The sequence below is a fragment of the Magnolia sinica genome, chromosome 18, assembly GCF_029962835.1.
Source record: "Magnolia sinica isolate HGM2019 chromosome 18, MsV1, whole genome shotgun sequence".
Taxonomy (NCBI): Eukaryota; Viridiplantae; Streptophyta; class Magnoliopsida; order Magnoliales; family Magnoliaceae; genus Magnolia; species Magnolia sinica.
The window spans coordinates 34250011-34267288 of record NC_080590.1 but is presented as its reverse complement, the minus strand read 5'-3'; the positions used below and the strand labels follow the sequence as shown (position 1 = coordinate 34267288).

Below are 17278 nucleotides of genomic sequence, written 5' to 3'. Positions count from 1 at the left end.
CTGCAAAAATCAGACAGCTAAAATTCTTCAATCGGGGCCTTTCATTCAAGGCCCCCCAGCTAGGACAACAAGAGTTTTACGCACGCGTAAACCACCAAAGATTGGTGGGCCCCACCATTTTTTATCTGTAAATCCACTCCGTCCATCAGGTGAGAACCCTCATTTCAACTGTAGATATAAAAGATCAGCATGATAATAAAAAACTCCTATGGTCTACACCAACCTGAACGGTGTAAATTGCTCCTAAAACCTCTATGTTCGCGAGGTGTTTCCTGCCCGAGTTTTGCATTATGCTGACTTTTACGTCTTCATTCATCCCGATGGTTTACATCTGATCAACGGGTTTTATGAAATATATAAACCATAGTGGACCTACGCACAAACTATGGTTGGCATCCCATCCCATTGTTCCTTGTGGTGTGGCCAACGAGTGATTTTTATTGGGTTGATTTTTGCCTTTGGATCTAGAATCGAGGATTAGAACCTGATGGACGGAGTGGATTTTACATATTTAAAATGGAGCGCCCCACAGAGCTGGATGTTTTAGGCGCCGCGCAAAAAAGGCTGCAGAGGACTCAACTCCCACCTGCCACTAGATAGAAGGATCGTATCATCGTATGCATCATGCAGCCCAATCACGTGTGCATACGAACCAAAGAGAGGTTCATCGCGACGAACGCAGAATCTCGACAGCTCTAAAACCGTTTTTTTTTTTTTCTCTCCATGCAGGGATTCCTCTTGCTCTGACATTGGCATTATAAGCTACCCGGACGTTCCAGAAAACCCAAATTCCAAACTCCTATTCCTTCCGTTCGTTTCCTTTCTCATCGTGGGTGTGAAATCCAACGGTCCAAATGGCTCGAGACGGATACGACGTCCCAGCCGACCCTCAGGCCTCTCTAAAGAATAAAACGGCCGTGTCGAGGAGCTGGATACTGCTACATTGCACCGGTGAGGACACGATCCTGGACATCGACAAGTACGCTATCATGAGCCGGATTCAGATTCACGCTCGCGATCTTCGGATCCTCGACCCGCTTCTATCCTATCCGTCGACGATTTTGGGCCGAGAGCAGGCCATTGTTCTAAATCTCGAGGTGAAGTTCCGGTCCTTGTTGTAATTTTGATGACTCTTAGGTGATATTATTACTATTTTTGTAATTTGTTTGTTTTTGTTTTTTTTTTTTTCCTTTATTATTTTTTTAATTTTTTATTTGCCTTTCTTCAAAAGCAGCATATCAAGGCCATAATCACTGCAGAAGAGGTACCCAATCATTGAAATTTCTAATCTGTATTTTATTTTATTTTAAATTTGTATTGTCAATGCTGTGTTATTTTATAACAGTGCAATTTCTTTTTCATTTTTTTTTTCATTTTTTTTATAAATATTTTTTAAATTTTTTAAATTTTTGGTCTGGAATAGAGAATTGTGCCGCGTTTGGATATTCAATTGAACTCAATTGTGATGATTCAGTTCAGTAACCATATGGAAAAAATTTAGGCTACTGACATACCATTCATAATAGGAATTAGCCCAAATTGGATCTACCCTTTCATCCTATTCATAATTAGAAGTAACTCTTAAGTTGCAATTACGTTCCTTTCAAGTCCAACTTGAATATAGAGTAATTACAGTTCAGATGTAGGTCTTCAATAGAGCTCGACACAAACCGAGCTATAGCTCGATTAACTTGTTCGACTCGACTCGGCTTGGCTTGAAAGTTGTTTAATTTGAGTCTCCAGTTTTCAATTGAACCAAAAAACAAAAGGGGATAGAGAAAAGAAAAAGAAAAAAAAAAAAGATGAAGATAAAGATAAAGAAACTGCTGTTCATACTGGTTGGTTTGCAGCTTTCTAAATTTTATTTTTTTTATTTTTTTTTATTTATTTATTTGGGATCAATAATGAATTTATTAAAAAGGAGTTTCTTTTGAGTAGGTGTTGCTTCAAGATCCCATGGATGATAATGTTATTCCCATTGTCAAGGAGCTTCGTAGGCGTTTGACACCTGCAAATATCATTCACCAGGCAGAGGGAGATGGGAAGGAACACCCAAGCCTGCAAAATGATGCTGAAGCTGGCGAAGAAGATGGTATGTCAATATACTAATGTTTTTCTGGTGTTTGTCTGTGGTATTGACTTTGCCTCTTGATGTTTGAACTAACTTCACCTTTCTTTCTTTCCTTCTTTCTTTCTTTTGTTTTGGAAAATCTCTGTGATTGCTTTTGACGCAAGTGGAAAGTGGATCCCCACGAGTGGACACCACTTGATCACTTGCATGGGACCCACATGGTCACATGTGTGAGCTCAAATTAGGCTCATGTGAGATTACTGTGGTTGTTATTTTTTGGATTATTGTTTAAAAATAAAGGTAAAATACCAAGTTATTCTCTCTTATGGGCTACTAATGAAAGGCATTGTAAGTGTGGACATTCTCATCTTTTCATCTGGCATTATGGTTATTTATTTATTTATTTATTTGAAATTATGTAAGTCCCTTGATTTGTGACTCTTCTCGGCATGGTTGCTAGTTTCTTCATTTTAGCAAACTCTGGTGCTTCCAGTTGCATAAGCTTTTTAGTATGATCGGCTCTTTAATTTCATTTTCTATTTTTGATTTTAGAATTGAGCTTGCTTTCTTTCATCTAGATGTGTGCTATTGTTTGACGTCCTGATGGGGCTGACTCATGCAATGTAGAATCTCCATTTGAATTCCGGGCCCTGGAGGTAGCCTTACAAGCCATTTGCAGTTTTCTTGATGCAAGTACCACGGAACTGGAGACTGCTGCTTACCCAGCTTTAGATGATCTGACCTCCAAGGTAACTAGATAATTTCAATCCTGACACACCTCAATGAGTAATTATTATTATTATAAATCTTGATGGACTAGTCTAGCCTATTTGCACCATCTCGGTCGATGAAACTTTATAAGACTTGCTTATTTATGTATGGCACCTTAGAGGAGTTTAAGGTTGAAATGGGTGCGTCCCACTAATTTTCAAGCAGTAATTGAAATCTTTGAAACAGTTTCAGTCACTTCGACCCATTGCCGGTAGGCATCATGTGGATTTTGCTAGTTGCAATTCTTATTGTGAATGAAATGCTAACCCCCTCAGTCTTTGCTTTGTTATGATATTTTCATATTCTTGAATCATGATTGACATGTTCCAAATTCATCTAAAACAATGATACAAACTCAGTAGCTAGCTATTCTAGCAGGTGATATTGGGTAGTGGAAATTAGCTTGCCATATCATAACATGACTTCCTTATCTAACTTATGTTCTTAGTTAGCAAAACTCTATTTTGAGTTGTGTTTTTGAAAGAAAAAAAACAAAAGATACATATAAAAGAAACTTCCAGGTTATCTTCTTCCTTATCTAAATTATTTTCTTGTCTTCTTCTTCTTTTTTTCTTTTTTTTTTCTTTTTTTTTGAAAAAAAATTCATTTTATTAAGGGATTTTTATTTTTTCCCCGAGGGAGGGGGAAGGATATAAGAGATGCAAAGAATTATATTAATCCACAATTTGATTACCTATTTACATTACTGCTCATGCATATTGAAACTCTAATATTTTAATTGAAGTTTTCTATTTTAACGTTATCTATATCCCACACACACACATATACAAGTGCATAAGTCCTTTTTTTTTCACTCAATTTTACTAAGTTAGGACCGTGTCGAACCCAAACTTTTCATTATCTGAATTTTGGTGTGCGGGTCGTGGACACTTTCATAGTCAAGATGGACCAGAGAAGTCCTGATCAGAGGCGAAAATGATCAGGACCATCGGAACACTAAAACAAGCATATCTCACAAACTGGAATGAGTTATTTGACGTACCATATATGATTTTGAGGTAGGAGAAGCTACTGTAGCCAACTAACCTAGCAATTCCAGGTTGTCCATGCTGGATTTGTGAGATTCCATCAGATCAACGGTCGAAAGTCTATTTTATTTTATTTTTACTATTTATAGTAAGTTTTAGTTCGATCATAACTGGGAGTCATGCCCAACATAAAGAGGGCTTAGAAAAAATTAAGAGAATAGCATGGTTAGGCCAAACTGAACACTTACTATTTTTTTCAAAAACCATTAAGTCTAGTAGAAATCATGACTGTCTATAAATAGTACGTTTAGTATTTATAGTAAGTCACATTTTGTAGGGAGTTTGAGTTCGAATTTGATTATGAAACTTCTTACTAGGTTTGATATCACTATTTAAAGGGTTGTAATTCATTTTTATCATCAATTAATTTATTTTCAAATTTATTATAATTTATTTCTATTTTCTATTTTTCCTCGTGGATTTGAGGAATCTCTGTGAGGAGTCCAGAGACTCTCCATGGATTCGGAGTAATTATCCCCTAAGGAAGACGATGATCAACCTTATCACATCCATCCCTGTGTTAATTGGTATCAGAGTGATGACTCCCCTCGGACCGATGACAAATAATAAATGAATGAACCTAAATCCCCTGAACGGTGATCCTGATATTCGTTATCTTTTGAAAAGAATGGAATCTTTCCACTGAGAGAGTCAGTTGACCATGCAAGGGCTGTAGGAAACCCTCAATCGTCTTATGGATATGCTAATTCCGCCTTGAGCTTAAGGCGATGCTCAGCCGCCCGTGGTTGTCGTACGACACAACCTTGATTTCCATAAGGCACTTCCAGAGGTGAATCGTAGGTCTACCCCAGATGAGTCGAGCTCCAATGATGAGAACATCAATGACAGCTTTGCCCAACGGTCAGTCCATGGAGGCGATCAATTATATCGTGCTAAAAGAGACTATCAAGGTAAGGCCGAACTTTCCAGTTTTAATGACTTATTACGTATATAAGATTTTCTTGACTAGTTAGCCGAAGTAGAACGATATTTTGATTATATGGATGTGCCAGAACATAACAAGGTAAAATTAGTAGTATTCAAATTAAAATTTGTTGCTTCTGCATGGTGGGAGCAATTATAATTCTCACGCGCTCGACAGAACAAGGCGCCCATCTAATCATGGTCACGGATGAGACACCTTCTTTGATCACGATTATTCCCTAGTGATTAAGAGCAAGTATTGTTCCAGCAATACCAAAATTGTCGACAGGGGAATCGAATCGTTATAGATTACACCGAAGAATTCCAGCGAATGGCAATGCGGAATGACCTGTCGAAAATCAAACTAGAGAAGATAGCACGGTTTATAGGTGGGTTACGATCGATAATTCAGACCGAGTTCAGATGCACTCAGTTAGGACAATGAATGGAGTGGTTTAGTTGGTAAGTAGGGCGGAAACATAGCTTGCAAGAGTCCCTACTCGGCCCTATCCTTCGACTCGGCCCCTCATGACGAGTCTCATGCTGGATTCAGTGCTGGCATGAGGAAATGAACTAATAGGATGACGTCCTCAACCTCATGCATCTGCAAACCGTGACATGGGGAGTGGTCCATCTAGGCCTCAACATGTGGCACCCACTACAGCGGGTCCGAGTAGGATTCTAAATCTTTATGGTCAGATTAGGCCGAACAATTGTTACCGTTGTGGCCAACTGGGCCACTTATCAAACACATGCCCTCACCGCCCTGCAGCCCATTTGATCATCAACAAAGGGGGCATTAAAGGTGATGCAGTGGAAGAAGACCTTGGATTTGATGAAGATGAACAAGCCACTGAGGAAGGAGCTAGTGATGAAGAATGGTTAGCCGAGGATCATGGCAAATCCTTGGTCATGAAGCAATTATTATACACTCCAAAAAAGGAGTTACATCCACAACGACACAATATATTACGTATGCAGTGTACCATCAATGGCAAGGTCTGTGATGTAATCATAAACAGTGGTATTAGCGACAACATCATCTCGAAAGTGATGATGAACAAGTTGCGGCTACTTACTATTCGTACCCATTCAGCCAAGACATGTTTCTACTAATCAAGGTCATTTACGTGTGATATGTACGGATACGCATGGGGTAGTTAGATGGTTTCCTAAAGATATGTATGGTTATGTCTTGGAAAGCGGAGCCACAACATATCAATTATGGCCTAACTTTACAAAAGTGGTTGAGAGGACAAGCAATTGAGCTTTGACGATTAAAAACAGGTGTTATGCAATAGAATTCGCACAATTTCTTGACATGTGGCTAAAGGAGAAACAAAAGAAGAAGAACGTGGGAAGCATCCAGTAGACAAGTAATGAAGAACGGTTACCATAACCGTCGGAACGTGGGAAGAATCCAGAATGGTTGGATTAGAGCTATAAATAGAAGAAGATCAAGAAAAATAATTCATCCCATACCAAACCAATCAAACCAAATCAATTATCTTTTCAATTACCAGTCTCTTTACATTTCGTTAACTAATCCTTTACTTTCTTTATCAAGTGAGTTACATATCTTAACATAATCTTTACGTTCCAGATTGTTGTTTTACATTCCATAGTGTAATTAGTAGCGTTAATCAAGTAGCTGGTAATTTTTAGCTGTAATATTGGGTCTATGCTCATACGATGGATTTAGTTCTATATCAGAAAGACGTTCTTCAACAGTTTGCAGCGGCTGACTATAAGGATTTCTTTCCCATTTCATTTAATTTGTATCAAAAAGTCCTTTCGTACGGAAGGCAAATGAGTAACCCAGCTTCAGAGGATGAACCCCACCCTCTAACTATTGCTTGATCCATTCACACATTGAGCGAGTAGCTGAATAGGTGGCTGATCTCTCTTGATCTCGGTCATACTCTATCTGCCTATCTTGGAACTCGGGGTCATTGTTGTTCGGTTCGAATTGGAGCTGCAACTCCAATTTTGGCACGCCCGCATATACTGTGTGAGAAATTAACGTCGAACAATTTTCTAGCATGCCTGATGGGACCCTGTCTAGTAACTGTCAGTTCTACTTTTTCTAAAAATGAGGAGAAGTGCCCATGCTTCCAGAGCCGAGCCTTTAACACTGACCAGAACACCTCTAGGTGATGATGGGTAGGTCCAGGCGCACCCAGAGGCGTTTAATTTGAATGCTAACCTGACCGAAAATCAGGCTGGACCGTCCATGTCCCGAGTTGTACTCCCAAAAGAGGTATATGTTGTACTTCAAGATGTTCAAATGAGCATCCTGATGTTGCAAAAATATGGAAGGGCCCAAGCGGAGCAGTTCTGTATCTGGGTTGAGAGCACCAATCGTTATATGGCCAACCAAATTGAAGCTATGCAATGATTATTGGCTGTGATAACAGAATGGACGCCATCGGCGTCGCAACATAATGGAAGCTCGGTCGGTAACGCAATCCCATTACCACCCATGCCACTGTTACAACGTAACCCACCGCTGATTTCTCCTTCAGAGGTTAGGAATGTACCACCTTCTATGGAAGTCAAGCGACTTGAATGGGAGGTTAGGGATTTCATGCTTGAGAATAGAAATCATAGACCTCCAGTTAGATTCAATCCGCTGCAAGGCCCTAGATTTCATGATAATTTTCATCACTAACCCATTCATAGGTTCACACAAACATGGATAAGGTGAAAACAAAAATATCAGCTTGATCTAAAACTTTTAAGGGCCCCAAGAAGTTTTTAATGGTAGGTATTCGATTCCCACTATTTCTTGTGGTGTTGTCCACTTGAACTTTGGATCTGCCTCGTTTTTTTACTCATGCCCTAAATTCAGTTGGCAGAACAAATGAGCGGTGTGGATAAGTCACATACATCACGATGGGCCCCACATTTATTTTGTAAATTGCTTGATTTAAGTGTTAAAAAAGTAAGTTGTCACATCCGCATTGTGGAAGATGTAGTAATTACCTAGGTAAATAATTATTACCCATTTACATGGTAATTACAATTAAGCTGAAAAATCAAATAGGCACTTAAGGCCATTGTTGAACGAATTCAAGGAAATCTGCCCAAAGAGTTACCCGATGGATTTCTCCCCATGCGAGATATCAACCATCACATAGACTTGTCCATGGGGCTAGCTTGCCCAACCACCCTCACTATCAAATGAGTCCGAAAGAGTGTGAGATACTTCACGGGCAGGTGGAGGAATTGATTCTTAAGGGTCTTTTAAGAGAGAGCATGAGCCCATGTGTCATGCCAGCATTGTTAACCCCTAAGAAAGATGGGAGTTGGCGCATGTTTGTTGACGGCCAGGCAACTAACAAGATTACCATCAAATATTGGTTCCAATACTGTAATTGGATGACATGCTCGATATGCTAGAAGGTGTTAAAGTGTTCTCTAAATAGATCTAAGAAGTAAGTACCATTAAGTTTGTATCCGGCCTAGTGATGAGTGGAAAACGACATTGAAGACCAAGGAAGGGTTATATGAGTGGCTAGTCATGCCATTTGGTCTATCAAATGCATCAAGCACTTTTATGCGTCTAATAAATCAAGTGCTGAAGCTGATCATTTGCCGGTTTGTGGTAGTATATTTTAATGACATCCTGATATATACCAAGATGAGATGGAGCATATGGAACATCTCAGGCAGGTGCTACAGGTCCTTCAAGTCAACAAGTTGTATTTCAACTTGAAGAAGTGCAGTTTTTTAATAGATAACTTGTTGTTCTTAGGATTTATTGTGACATCCACAGGCATCCGTGTGTATGATGAAAAGGTGTGAGCCATCAGGGAATAACCGATCCCGATGAACATTCATGAAGTGAAGAGTTTCCACGTGTTGGTGACCTTCTATCATCGATTCATGCAGAATTTCAACATGATAGTCGCACCTATTATAGATTATATGAAAAAAGGATTATTTCAGTAGACCGATGAGGCTGATAAGAGCTTTGATGAAATCAAATATTGATTATCCACAATACTGGTCTTGGTTCTTCCCAGTTTCAACAAATTGTTTGAGGTTGAGTGTAACGCCTCATATGTCAGAATTGGAGGAGTCTTATCACAGGAAGGCAGGCCAGTAACCTTCTACAGTGAAAAGCTCAGCGTACCCCGAAAGAAGTGGTCAACATATGAGCTTGAGCTATATGCATATGTTCAAGCACTGCGACATTGGGGGCATTATCTGATCCAGAGAGAGTTTGTTCTCTATACTAACCATTAAGCCTTAAAGTTTATTAATAATCAAGCTAATGTGAATCATGTGCATGCTAGATGGGTTGCATTTTTACAGGAATTTATATTTTTTCTGAAGAATAAGTCAGGGCAGCAGAATAAGGTGGTTGATGCACGTAGTCGTCGTGCATCACTACTAGTTACATTAAGCAATGAGGTGGTCAGATTTGACTGTCTTAAGAAGTTATATATCGAAGACGAGGACTTCAAGAATACGTGGATGAGGTGCCAAGAGGGTTATCCCAGCGACCTACCATATGCAAGACAGTTTCTTCTTCAAAGGGAATCAACTATGCATTCCCCAATGTTAATTGAGAAAGTAAATTATTCAAGAGCTACATGGAGGTGGCTTTGGTAGACACTTTGGGCGAGACATGACGTGGACTTTTTTGGAGGAGCGGTATTACTAGCCATAATTGGTATGTGACGTGGGTAAAACAATACAACAATGTCATGTTTATTAGACCTCCCGGGGGTAGTCTTAGAATACGGGCCTTTACACCCCGTTACCTATGCCTGACGACTCTTGGGAGGACAATGTATCATGGATTTGGTGTTCGTAGTGGTAGATTGTTTCTCAAAGATGACATACTTTATCCGATGTAATAAGACCCTTAATGTAACACACGTGGTGAATCTATTCTTCAGAGAGGTCGTGCGGCTACAGGGGATTCCCAAGACCATTACTTCTAACCATGAAATGAAGTTCATTAGGTACTTCTAAAAAACTTTGTGAAATTAGTTTGGTACACAACTTTAATTTAGCCGTGCCTACCACCCACAGACCAATTAGCAGATAGAGGTTGTGAATCGCACATTGGAAAATATCCTTTGATGTATTTTAGCAGTGGGATTTAGCCTTGTCTTAAGCGGAATTTGCATTCAACAAAATGGTGAACTGCTTGACAGGTAAGTCCCCATTTCAGATTGTTTATGGTTGAGTGCCTCGCCATACACTTGATTTGGTCCCTTTTCCCAAGCTCCTGGGCATGAATATTGCAACAAAACATATGGCAGACCGAATCATGGACATTCATGCGGATGTGCAAGGCAAGTTGCATACCTCGAATGACAAGTATAAGGAGCAAGCCGGCAAGCATCGGCAACAAAAGGTGTTCGAGGTGGGCGACCATGTTATAATCCATCTATGTAAGGAGAGATTTTTTACTAAGACCTATAACAAGTTGAAGAATAAGAAGATTGAATGGGTACCGATCCTCCGAAATATCAACAACTACGCTTATATTGTTGATCTTTCGGATGACATGGAGACCTCGCGTACTTTCAACGTCGCGGACATTATCAAGTATCATGAACCGAAGCGGGATAAGAAATTGAGGACGAGTTCTTTTAAAGTGGAGGGGACTGATGTAGAGTGGGACGCGGACACTTTCATGGCCAAGATGGACTAGAGAAGGCCTGATCGGAGGCAGAAGTGATCAAGATGGTCATAACACTAAAACAAGCATATCTCGTAAACCAAAACAAGTCATTCGATATACCAGATATGATTTTAGGGTAAGAGAAGCTACTTTAGCCAACCAACCCTGATATGTTAGGTTGCCCATGCCGGATTTGAGAGATTCCATTAGATCGACGGTTGAAAGTCAATTTCATTTTTACTATTTATAGTAAGTTTTAATTCGATCGTAACTCTTAATCCTTTGAGTTTTAGGAGTCATGCCCAATAGGAAAAGGGCTTAGAAAAATTAGGAGAATAACATGGTTAGGCCAAATTGGACACTTATATTTTTAGCTGAAAACTATGAAGTCTAGTAGAAATCATGACCGTCTATAAATAGTAAGTTTACTATTTATAGTAAGTCACGTTTTGTAGGGAGTTTGAGTTGGAGTTTGATTCCAAAACTTCTTCCTAGGTTTGATATTACTATTTAAAGGGTTGTAAATTCATTTTTTTTTATCATCAATCAATTTATTTTTGTATTTATTAGAATTTATTTCTATTTTCTATTTTTCCTTGTGGATTCGAGGAATCTCTGTGAGGAGTCCAGAGAAGCTCCATTGATTCGGAGTAATTATCCCCTGAGGAAGATGGTGATCAAGCTCATCACATCCATCCCTGCCCTGTGTCTTGTTTCCACTTCTTTGAACAAATTTTGACTGTCTTCTTAACGATTGAGACCAAATTAAACATGAACATCTCCCGAATTTTTTGCCATTAATTGGTGTTTTCCTAACTATGTGCTCTGCCGATGCCCTTTTTTTAGTTCTTTTTGTGTGCTAATTTTCTTTTCTTCTTTTGTCAAATTTGTTTGCTGATGCAGATTAGCAGTCACAACTTGGATCGAGTGCGCAAGTTGAAGACTGCAATGACAAGGTTGACTACTCGAGTTGAAAATGTATGACTTTCTTCCTTCTTCCTTAGTGCCATGTCCCGAACAGTAATGGTAAAATTCCTCGCTAATTTGGATTTTACCTAATGGAATTTTACCTAATAATGCCTCTATAGTTGGAAATTAATGAGTAGTACTTTTAGAGGCGTTAAATTACCAAAATGTCTCATTTATTATTATTATTATCATTATTATTTATTTATTTAGAAAGTGTTGAACTCTAGAAGTGTGGGCCCAATTGGCATGTATATGACTTCCAAGGCGTCCAACAGATGCACCCAACCATGATGATCGGATGATCAGAAATTATGGAGAATCCAATCATTGGGTGGGCCACACCATGAAAAATAAAATAAAATTACTCCATCCAAATTCATTTGTAACCCATCAAATGATTTGATATGCCCAATTTTTTGTTTGGGTGATTATCATGCTTGGGTGCATATGTTAACTGGTTGGACGTTATACACAGACCACGTGGGCTTACAATTCTTGACTTTATTGCTTTAAAAAAATAAAAAAATAAAAAAATAAAAAAAAAATAAAAAAAAACTAATTGAGAGTAACTTTTAAAAATTAAATAAAATAAAAAACACTAATCAAGGGCATTTCGGTAATTCTCTCTCTCTAAAAAAGCACCTGCTAGGCAATTCGACTCGGAGTTTACTTCATGAAAACGGAACTTTGACTAATTTTTCCACAAAAATCCGAAAAACAAAAACAAAAGAAAAAAATAATAATAATAACATTGGAAAATGGTTGGTGATGTTATGTCTACCTGCATCTTTCCAAAATAAAAATGTTTTTTCCTAGTTATCAATAAAACATAGCACCTGCCCTTCTGACTATTTTTTCCATAAAAATCCAAAAAACAAAAACAAAAGAAAAAAATAATAATAGCATTGGAAAATGGTTGGTGATTTCTATCTATATCTTTCCAAAACAAAAATGATTTTCCCTAGTTATCAATAAAACATAGCACCTGCCCTATTATGGTTTCTATTCACATGACATTCGCTATAAGCAGTAGTAAATTAATTACTGACCTATATCAGTTATTTACTGTTGGTACTTGATACATTAGAACATCCATTAGCTAACATGATATGGCTATTGACCTTTGTTAGCTGGCTCAAGGCCTGTCCGGATGTTGGGCTTCTGGGATTATAGCTGATATCCTCACTTGCAACTTTTGGTAGGTCCTAAGTATTTAACTACCCAAACATCACTCTAGGCTTCCAAATAGAGAGATAAATTGCTTTCCAATATTCCTGTTATCTCATTCTTCAGTTACCGTCTTTAAACTTGTAGGAGTGGTTCATCTAGCTTTGCGTGTCCAATGGATCTCGTAGTGGATAGAACGGAATTGGATTTGCTGTTTGCATTTTAGAGCTTTTAAGGCTGCGTAAGGAGATTCAGTTTTGTGGATTTCATCCATTTTGTGCTCTCGTTTTGGCTTAGTTCTGTCTCCCACGATTGCATAAATAATTCAAATCATATTCCAGTCAGTATTCAAAGGATTATGTATTTCTTGGCACCTTAATGTGCCTTCTTAAACCTTACTCTATCCAATGTTCTAAATATCGACGATATCGGCCAATATATCCACGATATATCTTGTATCCTACTTGTGCGATACGAAATGCATAGGTAGTGCCGATATATCCCACATGTTTGATTTGGTGAGCATTATCAATTTTCAATCATTTTTTTTTTTTTGTTGAAATTATGTTAAATCAGTGTCAAATAACTATAAATATATTGGTTCTTTTCTCGCTTTTTGCAAGTTTCTCAATAAAATGTTTGTTATCTCTAAAAAAATCTATTAGTTTTTTCTGTTTTGCATTAAAAAATCATAGAACTTTGATTTTGATATCCACTGGTTCTTCATGTTCTCCATGTTCTTTTCGAAAAATTTCTTTCAACCAGCTGTCAATTGAAACTAATTTCAAAGTATTTAGGATTATTTGATGAAATGATCATCACATAAACTCTAATTTTGAAATTTGAGTGTAAGTGGTCTGATTTGAGGAAAATTGAAAAAATTCTTAAATTTTTTCCAAATTGCTTACAATATTGCACTCCAAACATAAAATCAAGCATATATGAGAATCGATCTACTGATTTGTTAAGTCATTGTCAATTTTTGAAAAAAAATAAAATAATTTTTTAATTAAAAATTTATTAAAACATTTTTTTTTCAAAATTTCCATTCAACCAGCTGTTAATTGAGACTAATTTCGAAGTATTTAAGAGTGTTTGATGAAATGATGTTCGCATACACTCTAAATATTATGCATTTAATTTTAATATAGTTGCATTAGTTCAGTTTAACCTAAAATAGCTTAGGACCCTATACCTATTATGTGCACTTCTCTTTCGAGATGTTATGATTTAAAAGTGTGTATTAATGTCTTTTTTTAACAATTCCCGAAGTTTGATTGAAAAATTCATTGAAATAAAGATTGAAACTTTAGTAGTGCTGCCTGATCTAACCTTAGATGTATCTTCTAAGATGACTCCAAGACAAGTTTGTCTCCCATCCAATCTAATTTCTTGATTTTTTTTTCCTCAAGTTGTGGATGTTGCAACTCATATTAACATCATTGCATGTTTAAATCCTAACTACAGCGACATTCTGATTCTGTCACTGTGTGATTTTCCTATGAAAAAATTCATTGCATCTTCCAGGTAAGGGATGAGCTTGAACAACTTCTGGATGATGATGATGATATGGCAGACCTTTACTTGTCAAGAAAATTGGCTGGCCCATCATCAACTGTTAGTGGCTCTGATGTACCTGATAAATTCTCTGGCTCTCCAACCATAGGCTCAAAGATAGCTAGAGGAAGCAGGCCAAGTGTAGCAACGATTCACGGGAATAACGTCGAGAAACTTGAGATGTTACTAGAGGTTATAAAACCTACTCGTCAATAATCATTGATCAAGACACTTGCATTCTCTTTGGAATGGAGATTCACTCTGCTGCAACCCTCATGCATGGGACATTTCTAGGGTAATTGGAATTATTTGTCTTGTGGCCTGCCCCAGCTATTTGGGGTCTATGGCCTTTCTATGTTGTGAATTGTCACATACCTGATTGGCAGTTCCATTGTCCTATAGATGTCTGCTGCGTGTACAGTGAACATGTTGGAGACGAGAACCTCCATTGCCAAAGCGGTTTGCTAATGTCTCTGGCAAACCACTTTCCTCAAAATCTAAGATGAACTTTTGTTCAATTTCACAGGCATACTTCATGCAAATCGATGGCACGCTGAACAAACTGACCACGGTATGCACTGATTAAGCATTGGTAGTCATCACTAATGAATTTTTCAGTAATGGTTTATGAAGAAATTACAGTTGAAAACGAGTTGTTATCCACATACGTTATTGCATTAACATTTCCCTTATATATATACTGTCAAAAAAAAAACCGATTGTATACTGGATATTAGATGTCATGAGATCTAGTAATAGTCTACAAATTACTGGGTGTCAAGCACTCTCTCTCTCTATATAATTTGGAAGATCTGCATGTATTTATGCCCGGTAGCAATTCCGCTATCCGGTCTGCAAGCCCAGTAAAGGAAGGTGTATGTCATGTGGAAAGCTAGTCATTGAACTCTGTATAGCAATCATAAGAATTCCTGTCTAAATAGGACATGTAAAACAGACCCCAAATAGCTGGGACAAGGCTATGATGATTGTTATTATCTTTAGCTAATGGCTACACTGCTGAGTTCTCAAATAGAGGATTCAGTGCATGTGCTTGACTATAACAACTATATTTTGCTTCATTTGCTATCACATTGATGGCTCTATCATATCAGATGATACAAGAAAGTGAATCCTATTGGCATTTAGAATCCTAAGTAGCAGCTTTAAATCTTCTAGTAACCCTCAAAATTCATAAAACAGATCTATAGGCCTTGAATTTCATGTTGTTCTGACTGCCATTTTATGTGGTAAACCATCTTCTTTCTTCTTTTCTGTTTGCTATTTTACCTTTTTATTTTGGAATTTTTCTAAATTAAAATATCTTTCCAGCTACGTGAATATATTGACGACACAGAGGATTACATTAATATTCAGGTAATTGTTTGTACATGGAGAATTCTCTATGTGGTTTTATTTGGATGGAAATAGAATGTTACTGCTTTAAAATATAAAATAAAATAAAGCCATATCCCGTAGTTATGGTTTTTTTTTTTTCCCTCTGCCACAGATTGACAATCATCGAAATCAACTGATTCAGGTGAGATTTTATAAGGACATTGGAAATGAACTGCCCATGCACTGGATTCTTTCTTTTGTTTGATCTCCAAGTTCTTGCATTTTACTACAGGCAGTAATTGTTTCAATTGCAATGCACTGTTTAGGGATCTATTTATCTTTTCTTTTATTCCGTTGCAGCTAGATGTCTTCCTTGTCACTGTTACTCTTAGTGTCATTATTTGTTCATTGGTTGCCGGGATCTTCGGCGTGAGTATGCCATATACATGGAATCACAACCATGGATATGTATTTAAATGGGTACATTTTCTCTTCCTTTTGTTCTTTCAAATAGACAATTTGTGCTTGACCAAACACATGCTGTTTTCATATATAAATCAAGTTTCTTAATGTGTAACCAAACAGGTGCTCGTCATCACAGGAGCAGTTGCTGCCACTGTTTTCATCCTCGTCCTATCTTATGCGCGTCACAAAGGTCTAATTGGGTCTTGATGTCTTAATACACTAGCATTCCTCCCTCCAGGAATTGATTCTGCTTCCCAACTGCTACATCGAGGATAAGATGTGGACGCTGAAATACTACATCAAGGTTAGAGAAAGCCCAGTTAGCCTAGGGCTGTCAGTGAGCTCGTCGCCGCCCCAAGCCAGTTCAAAATCTGGGCTTAAACCAACCCAGACTAGACCGTTGACAGACCTAGCCTCACTGAAAAATCAGACACCTTCAAATTATCTTCTTAGCCTAGTCTCTGTTTTTTTGAAATGGTTTCTTGCTTTTTCCAGATTAAAAAATAAAAAATAAAAAATAAAAATCAGATTGGTGATCATCAGATACAGCAGCCATTACTAAAAAGGATTGCATGTACATGTAGTGATCATATGGTCGTTGGAGGGATTGATCTGATTTCAGGTGAAAGTACTAATACATAATGCAGAATCAACATCAGTGTCTTGTTCTTGTACTTTTAATGTTGATAATCAATTATTATTCCTGTTCTTTGTGACCCATATCAGAAATTGATCAGAGAGAGCGCTTGATTTTCCCAACTTCTTGTATTTATATATGATGCCGAATTATCGGTCCGGATGCATCGGGACATGATTTGTAACTTAATGCAGCCATCGGTTTGAATGGACACATGGTTTGGTGATCCAGACAGTTGATCTGATGGGGATGCCTCAGATGTCTCCAAGGGATCAATGGCTTGGAAATGGATGGTTAAGAAAGAAATATAACAACCCAATGATTCTCCACCCATAGCGGGCCTTATCAGATCAACGGCTTGATGACCGAGCTGTGTGCCCCACTTGCTCCGGACAGTTGTGTTAGGGCCTGATAGTTTCTCACTAGTAGTTCTGTTATGCATTACATGAGACAAGAACATTATCATGCTAATCGTTACATTTGCAATTAAGTAGATTCAAAGTGCACGAGAGGGTCTGTATTTGTTGTGATACATCTATCGATTTCATTACTGCCCTATGGTGGGCTGCATTATGTAGTGTTGATCATCCAGAACATGCACCAAGTGTACGGTGGAGATGCTAATTGGGCTCTCATCCACTGTGCATCGGATCGCTTTGTATGGTTATGTTTCTCCAGTCGACAGATCA

The 17278-nt window shown here is 38.0% G+C and overlaps 1 protein-coding gene across 2 annotated transcripts; it reads left to right on the top strand.

Moving 5' to 3' along the window:
- The first annotated feature begins 701 nt into the window (after positions 1 to 701).
- On the top strand, positions 702 to 16921 carry LOC131233787 (magnesium transporter MRS2-I-like). Of its 2 annotated transcripts, XM_058230578.1 has the most exons (11): positions 705 to 1097; positions 1235 to 1264; positions 1939 to 2092; positions 2699 to 2820; positions 11363 to 11437; positions 14123 to 14344; positions 14679 to 14723; positions 15482 to 15526; positions 15660 to 15689; positions 15848 to 15967; positions 16073 to 16921. In XM_058230578.1, exons 1-11 carry the CDS (start codon positions 855 to 857, stop codon positions 16157 to 16159), a joined length of 1173 nt encoding a protein of 390 aa, XP_058086561.1. In that variant the 5' UTR covers positions 705 to 854; the 3' UTR covers positions 16160 to 16921. The 2 variants fall into 2 exon arrangements, with proteins under 2 accessions (XP_058086562.1, XP_058086561.1); XM_058230579.1 differs by lacking the exon at positions 1235 to 1264 and having other exon boundaries at positions 702 to 1097.
- Positions 16922 to 17278: the final 357 nt, after the last annotated feature.

What these genes read in the sequence shown, in the direction of transcription:
- LOC131233787 (XM_058230578.1), top strand. Translation starts at nt 855, where the DNA reads ATGGCTCGAGACGGATACGACGTCCCAGCCGACCCTCAGGCCTCTCTA. An exon ending in CCATTGTTCTAAATCTCGAG is followed by an intron (nt 1,098 to 1,234) that starts GTGAAGTTCCGG and finishes CTTCAAAAGCAG; the next exon opens with CATATCAAGGCCATAATCAC. An exon ending in AACTTGAGATGTTACTAGAG is followed by an intron (nt 14,345 to 14,678) that starts GTTATAAAACCT and finishes TCAATTTCACAG; the next exon opens with GCATACTTCATGCAAATCGA.